This window comes from Leptodactylus fuscus, chromosome 7 (genome assembly GCF_031893055.1).
Source record: "Leptodactylus fuscus isolate aLepFus1 chromosome 7, aLepFus1.hap2, whole genome shotgun sequence".
Lineage (NCBI taxonomy): Eukaryota > Metazoa > Chordata > Amphibia > Anura > Leptodactylidae > Leptodactylus > Leptodactylus fuscus.
In genome coordinates this window covers 133,026,583-133,034,628 of record NC_134271.1, presented here as the reverse complement: position 1 = coordinate 133,034,628, position 8,046 = coordinate 133,026,583, and the positions used below count along the sequence as shown (strand labels likewise).

Sequence of the window (8,046 nt, the reverse complement as noted above, 5' to 3'; positions counted from 1 at the left end):
TCAACCCTACTAGCTAGCCATTAGTCAAGCAATGCAGTACAGAATCAAAGTCCGGGAGAATAGCCAAAGGTAAAGCCAAAGGTCAGGAATATGAATACAGGTAACAACGGCATGAGTAGCAGTCAGCAGACGCAAGGCAATAGCAAGCACCAATGTGAATGTGAGCAAATAAATCAGAAGGAAGAACCCGCCTCAGACTTGAAAAGAAGATGGGCTGTCAATCACATAGCAGATGGGTGATGGGTGTGTTGGAAAATTAATTACAAAGTTGAGGGAATAGGACAGTTCTCTGACAGGGCAACTAGAATCCTAAGCAAGGAATCAAAACTAACACACCTCCTCTGCCGCAGTCTGCAAGTGGATTCTGCAGACGTAACAGTATCTCCCCTTTTATATGGGGGCACCAGATTCTCATCAGACAACCCAGGTTTAAAAGGATTCTGCTGATGAAACAACATCATGCGTGAAGCATGAAGGTTCTTGCCAGGGACCCACTTCCGCTCTTCAGGGCGATAACCCCTCCAATATACCAGGTACTGGACCGAGTTTCATACCCAAGGGGAATCTAGAATTTTTTCAACTTCATATTCTAGTTTCCCCAGAATTAACACAAATTCGGGTGGAGTGACAGGTGTAATGTACATTTTCAAAACAAATTTATTGAACGCATTATGATTTTGGAAAGACTTAGGCAGTCGTAGTTTAATTGAAACCGGATTAATAACATGAATGACAGTGTGGTGGAGAAAATTTTGCAGATGAAACCCTAAGGCGCAAATTTTTGTGGACAGCCAAACCCGATTTTACCTTGTAATCAGGACCCGATAAGCATCTCTTACAGTATTTGCCTGACTTTTTTGATTCTCTTGGGTTTTTACCAGGTTCTGCAGAGCCTGGGCCCATACTGTGCATAGTTGTCGATAAGTCTGTCCAGTGGTAAGATTATTAGGTTCATTACTTTGAAAAGATGAGTATCTAGGGTTAAAACCATAGTTACAGTAAAATGGAGACATCTTAGTGGAGGAGTTCCTTCTTTTATTACCTCCGCCAATGGAAGGAACTTCCTCCACTGTTCCTGGGCATCAGACACAAAACACCTCAGGTATTGTTCAAGAGACTGGTTGAGTCTCTTCATCTGTCCACTGGTCTCTGGATGGAATGCAGACGAAAAAGACAAAGAGATCCCCAGATGATCAGAAAACTCCCTCGAAAACCAGGAAAAAAATACTTCCCTTTCAGACACAATATTCTCTGGTACCCTAAAAAAACTATGGTTAATGACCAGAGAGGCAGTGTCGAGCACTCGGAAGCTTTTTTAGCAGTGTAAAATGGCTCATTTTAGTGAGTCTGAAAAAGACCCCCGAGTGTAATAAGAGCGGCAGTGGGATCATGGCCTAGCCCCGGCCTATTCACTGCAGGACTCTACAAGGGGAAGCGGGGGCGGCAGGGATCAGGTCCGGGGAGGTTGGTAAATAAAACAAAAAAAAATGTTATTATACTTACCGATAACGCTGCTGCTGCTCCCGCTGCCTCTGCAATCCTTTTCTCTTGGCAGACGTCAGACGTCTACATATCAGTGTGGTCGGCTTGATGACGCGGCCTATGCTGATACGTACATGTCTGAACCAGCACACGGAGAGCAGCAGCTCTCCTGCGCTGGTTCAAAGAAAAAAACAAAAAAAAAGAAAAAGAAAATCGCCCGCGCTGCCGCCCCCATTAGAGGTGCAGTGCTGGGTCCGGGCTGTGGCACGGGGCCCTGGGCGGTTGCCCAGCTCGCCCGGTCCTGGATCCACCCCTGTTGAGGGATACAAATAATTTCCAAGTGGGAATATTTCTGAGAGCATAATCTTGAAAATGAACCACAGACGTGGCAAGAACAGGGTTTATAGTGGCCACTACCACTCCAGGGGACAGGATTTTTCTTGGAGATTTTCTACAGCATTACTGGCACAAAAGCTTTGAGAAAGAACATCGGCTTGCGTGTTTTTAGTACTTGGATGACAGGTTACAGCAAAGTTAAAACGTGTGAAGAACAAGGCCCATCAAGCCTGCCTAGCATAGAACAGAACGCTGCAAAATGGCAACAGAACATGCGCGGTTGGCTTATAGTGCAGATGTGGATGCCTACGAAAGGCAGAAAATTAGAAGAACATGAAGAGGGTCATGAACAAAATTTGCTAAGGGGTATCTAAAGTTATTTGAGTTTCATTTCCAGCAGTCTCCCCTTCTGTCCCCTCCCTATAGACTAATGTAAAAAGGTAACTGTAAGGGAATTGCTAGGACAGCAATTCTCAGTAACTGTTTAAACCCTGGGATGGGGCACAAGAGACAGTGAACCCTAAGCTGAAACCCCCCAGTTTCCCTTCCTATTGCCAGACCCTATCCTAGGTAATAGGCGACAACCACGAAGACAGTCCCTCCCTGAATACGTGAAACACAAAACGCAGACAAGACGAACAACAACAAAGGGAGGTCAGCTAGCCAGGGTTCGGTAACAAGAGAGCGATGCAGTGCCAAATCAGAGTCCAAAAGAATTGTCAGTAGGGAAGCCAGAGGTCAAGGATTAGAATACAAGTAATATAACAGCAAGAAAAACCAGCAAGCAAGAGGCAATAACCGGCACCAGTGTGACTGTGAGCCAAGACTAAATAGGGGAGGAAGAACCCGCCCTGAACCTGATAGGAAGGAAAGTTGTCAATCATAGGCAAGACAAAATCAAACACTTAATGGACAGAGGCAACATTGGCAGGAGACGGGTGTGGTGCAAATGCAATCACAGAACTAGAGCTGAGTTCACACAGTGCAACTAAAAACTTTAAGCAGATTATCAAACTGCACACGCCTCCTGCGCCGCAGCACGCGAGCAGAGGGTGGCGCAGAGGCCCGAACAGGCAGAGATGTTACAGTAACTCAACCTGATAAGTGGAGAAGGAAACACATTTATTTATTAAGATATATCATAAAGTTTGTTATATTTACTTGAACTGTTCATTTATGCAAAGTCAGTTTATAATTGGAGTTCTTCTTTAAGTCAATTCACCCCAAACTTGTTTCCATTTCCTCTCTCTTCATAGACTCCACGTTCAACATGCAGCACAATTTGCTTCCCTGGCTATAGAAAATCACCAAAAGAGCCCTATTCATCTTGTTGTTATAGATGTGTCCCCTGCTCAGATGGGGAGGTTTCAAATGAGACAAGTAAGTGAACTAGAATTACAAATTGTCAAATATTGTCTCTGTAGTATCTTAACTCTCTATTCAATATAGTAACCATAATTCTAGAAAAATATAGCCATTGTGTAAAAATAATAAAATAAATATATGTATTCCTATATTATAAACCTATAAATCTTTATTCTATAGCAATCCCTTCAAAACAATGTTTCACTTTTTCCCCCCAACTAGATCCTCATAAAGGCTAAGACTCCATTGGTTGCAGTCTCTAGCAAAAAAATAAAAAAATAAAGAATAGAGATGAGCGAACAGTAAAATATTTGATATTCGTTTCGAATAGCGCCTCAATATTCGACTATTCGAACGAATATCGAACCCCATTATAGTCTATGGGGAAAAAATGCTTCGTTTCAGGGGATCCCATTCTTTGACTCTGGAGAGTCACCAAGTCCACTATGACACCCCAGGAAATGATGCCAACACCCTGGAATGCAACTGGGACAGCAGGGGAAGCATGTCTGGGGGCATCTATCATGCCCAAGTCACTGTATTACGTCGGGATCCCTGTCAGCTTGCGATATGCGCAAGCTGACTTTTTCCCATAGGAATGCATTGACCAGCGTTGATTGGCCGAATGCCATACAGAGTACAGCATTCGGCCAATCAACACTGGTTCTGCTGGAGGCTCGTCTGTGAGGAGGCGGAGTTTAAGATCGGACCAGAATGGAAACTGCTGTGGACCAATCTTAGGCTCCGCCTCCTCTGGCAGAACCAGCTTTGATTGGCCGAATGCTGTACTCTGTATGGCATTCGGCCAATCAACGCTAGTCAATGCATTCTTATGCTGAGATGTAGTGGAGCTGGCCGAGTGCTCTGCTGGGCTACACCAGGGATGCAGCTGAGCTGAGGACACGACCAGCACTGCTACACTGGAGATGACGCACAGCTGGCCGTGCGCTGAGCTCGGCTACTCTGGAGATGCAACCGAGCTCAGCGCACGGAGAGCTCTGCCACACCGGAGATGAAGCAGAGCCGGACATGCGCTAAGCTCTACTACACCAGAGATGTAGCAGAGCTCAGTGTGCGCTGCACCCTGCTGCACACTCCGCTCTGCTGCAGCAGAGATTCAGCAGAGCTGAGTGTGCACTGAACACTGCTGCACACTCAGCTCTTCTGCATAAGAGATATAACAGAGCTGAGTGTGCAGCTGGGTTCAGCACACACTCATCTCTGCTACATCTGAGATGCAGAAGAGCTGAGAGTGCAGCAGGGCTCGAGCGCACACTCAGCTCTGCTACTGTACATCTCTGATGCCGCAGAGCTGAGTGTGCAGCAGGGTTCAGCGCACACTCAGCTCTGCTACATCTCTGATTCATCCCCGGTGTAGCAATGCTGGTCGTGCGCTCAGCTTGGCTGCATCTCCGGTGTAGTCATGGTGAGCGCACAGCCAGCTCCGCTACATCTCGGCATAGGAATGCATTGACCAGCATTGATTGGCCGAATGCCATACAGCATTCGGCCAATCAACGCTGATTCTGCCGGAGGAGGCGGAGTCTAAGATCGGTCCACAGCAGTCTCCATTCTGGTCCGATCTTAGACTCTGCCTCCTCACAGATGAGCCTCCGGCAGAACCAGCGTTGATTGACCGAATGCTGTACTCTGTATGGCATTCGGCCAATCAATGCTGGTCAATGCATTCCTATGGGAAAAAGTCAACTCGCGAATATCGCAAGCTGACAGGGATCCCGACCAGATAGAGCAGGGGTAGCTGCTGTAAAACTACAACTCCCAACATTCTCCATTCACTTCCATGGAAGTTCCAAGAAAAACAGAGCAAGTATGCAAGCTGGGAGTTGTAGTTTTGCAACAGCTGGAGAGCCGTACATTCCCTACCTCTGAGATAGAGCATTGCTCCAAACAGCTCAAGCTCAATGGGAAAACAGAATAGGTTTTAGGTGATAGCTATCTGTTTGTGTGTTTAGAGTGATATGCTGGGTTCTGGTGACAGATTCCCTTCAAATGTATCTTAACACACAGAAAGCTAGAAGCTTGCAGAATGGTGGCTCAGTGGTTAGCACTACAGCCTTGCAGCGCTGGAGTCCTGGGTTTGAATCCTGCCAAGAGCAAAAAAAAGAATGTCTGCAAGGAGTTTGTATGTTTTCCCTGTGTTTGCGTGAATTTCCATCCCATACTCTAAAGACATACTGATAAGGAAAAAAAATGTACATTTGGAGCCCTATGTGGGGCTTACAATCTACATTAAAAAAAAACCCCAAAGAACAAGAGACTGGTGCAGCCATATTCAATGTGTATGTTCTTATAATAATTTGCGTCAAACCTGCCTTGCCAGTGAAATCACATTGGATGAAATTTTTTTTAAAAAAGCATTTTCCTTAGATTAGATTTCTGTGGGCCTTATAGTGTGATCAGATGCAGCCATATTCTGCTGAACTAGTAGAATCTGAGTGAAGTCAGTGCTCCTGGGGGACAAAAGTGTTATCAGGGGTGAATGAAGTTTTGTACTTACCAACACAAATCATGCAGTACAACATGTTAGGGGGGATTCTAGTTGTGTGCGCACAGCTGTTCCCTTCCTTGTCATTATATTGGAGTTTATAGTAGAAGACAAATATTTCAGATAATTCTGTCACTTGGCATTATGTTGCTGTTAATTCACTTTCTTTTGATCTTTGAGAAGATCTTCTCTGTTGGGGAGGAGATGGGACTACTGAATTTTTAGTAACTATTCTAGAAAGAAAAACATTCTGTTAGGAACCTAATGAAACAAACAACTCTGTAACGTCTAGGGAAACTAGAATCCCCAAGCGTTGAGGTAAAACAGTCCTGGGTGTGCTACGCTCTCCCAACCGGAGTGGAAACAGGCCCCAGAGTTCTTTACCAGAGCTCCTGATGGTGGAGTGGGACTTGGTAAAAGTCCAAGGCCCAGATCCGCAACTGCCCAGAGAGTGACACACACCCAGCTAACCCCAAGGAAGAGGACCCAGAAGTACACAGACACTAACCTTGGAGTGAAGTTCGGAAGAGCAGGTGGGTTCAGGATGGTAGGAAGGTAGACCAAGGAAGACATGCAGAAGCCAAGGAAGTAAATCCGTAGTCAGGCAAACCGAGTTGTCAACTGGAAGTCACAAGGTAGCAGAGGGAAGAGGCAGCAGCAAAGTCAGGACAGCCGGGTCATACACAGGAGGTCAGCAGGGTAGCCAAATCAAGATCCAAAAGGGAGGTCAGGAGACAGCCAAAAGGTCATACACAGAAGGTCAAAGGAGTAGCCAAATCAGGATCACGGAGAGGAGGTCTGTAAAGCAAGCCAGGTCATACACAGGCAGAAGGTACAGGAATAGCAGGGACAGGAGCCAGGCAGGAAGGTATCTTTAGGGAGCTGATGCTGCGGTAACATGAATAACCAGCGGCGGGCCAGGAGCAAAATGAGGCCTAAATATCCTCAGCCCCGCCGCTAATCCCCTAACCCCGGAAGTGCAGGCTCCGGCGCCAGGGGAAAACCGGAACCTCCGCAAACTCTAGTGGAGGCCTCCGGCCTACCTCACGCCAGAACCTACAACCTATGTATAATTTTTCTTGCATTTTTTTTTAATAACGTCAAAACATATTAGTCAGTCATTATTGTTACTGAAAATTAATAAATAATGTTATTATATATTTTCAGATGTGGATAAATGTTCCAAATGCCCAATAACTGAATGGCCGAATAAAGAAAAAGTAGCGTGCGTTCCTAAGGTCCTAATATACTTATATTACGAGGAACCTCTTGGAATATGTTTGCTTCTTGTATCAGTCGTATTATTTCTCCTGACTTGTTTAGTTACAATGACATTTATCAAATACAGAGACACTCCAGTTGTAAAAGCTAACAATAGAGATCTCAGCTATATCCTCCTTCTATCCCTCAAGATGTGTTTTCTGTGTCCATTATTATTCATCGGTCTTCCTAACAATGTGACATGTCTTCTTAGACAGGCAGTGTTCGGAATTACATTCTCCATGGCCGTATCCTCCATCTTGGCCAAAACCATATTAGTTGTTACTGCTTTCCATGCCACCAGACCAGGAAGTAAATTAAATAACTGGATCAAATCCCGATGGCCCAACTGTATTGTCTTACTTTGTACAATGTTCCAAGTTATAATATGCGGTATTTGGCTTGGGAAATCTCCACCGTTCCCATATTATAACATGGATGATGACATTGAGAGGATATTGGCTGAATGTAAGGAGGGTTCCTTTGGACTGTATTGTGTTCTAGGATATATGGGATTCTTAGCCATTGCCAGTTTCATCATTGCTTTTTTAGCTCGGAATTTACCCGATATTTTCAATGAAGCCAAATTTATTACATTCAGTATGTTAGTGTTTTGCAGTGTCTGGATATCCTTTATACCAGCTTATCTGAGCAGCAAAGGGAAATATGTTGTGGCGGTTGAGATATTTGCTATCCTCACGTCTAGTGCTGGATTACTGGGGTTAATATTTATTCCTAAATGTTATATTATACTTATTAGATCTGATCTAAACGTCATTAAACATTTTAAACTAAATAACTATTGATTGGAAATAATAAAAAGTGAGGGGAATTCATAAAGACTGGCATATTGTGTGTCCGTCTTGTTGATCACCCCTCGCTATTCGAATGGAAAAGTTCGATGCAGAACCAGCATTGAATGGCCGAATGCTAGGTTCTTCTCCTATCTTTAGAAGTCTTCTCCGTGCAGCTTCCCCGCGGCGTCTTCCGGCTCTGAATTCACTCTGCCAGGCATCAAGCTTTGTAGTGCGGGCATGCGCAGTCGGCTCTGCACAGTCCCGGTGACTGGCAGAGTGAATTCAGAGCCGGAAGACGCC

General features: G+C 45.0%; 1 protein-coding gene across 1 annotated transcript; it reads left to right on the top strand.

Annotated features, from left to right (window-relative positions):
• Positions 1–470: 470 nt before the first annotated feature.
• LOC142213364 (vomeronasal type-2 receptor 26-like) lies at positions 471–7,755 on the top strand. The gene is made up of 3 exons (XM_075281681.1): positions 471–533; positions 3,075–3,198; positions 6,857–7,755. The coding sequence occupies exons 1-3, from the start codon at positions 471–473 to the stop codon at positions 7,753–7,755; spliced, it is 1,086 nt and encodes a 361-aa protein (XP_075137782.1).
• Positions 7,756–8,046: the final 291 nt, after the last annotated feature.

Bases quoted from the DNA above. Each gene is read 5' to 3' on its own strand.
- LOC142213364 (XM_075281681.1), top strand. From the start codon at position 471: ATGAAGGTTCTTGCCAGGGACCCACTTCCGCTCTTCAGGGCGATAACC. The intron at 534-3,074 runs GTACTGGACCGA...CTCTCTTCATAG, and splicing joins TAACCCCTCCAATATACCAG to ACTCCACGTTCAACATGCAG. The intron at 3,199-6,856 runs GTAAGTGAACTA...ATATATTTTCAG, and splicing joins GGAGGTTTCAAATGAGACAA to ATGTGGATAAATGTTCCAAA.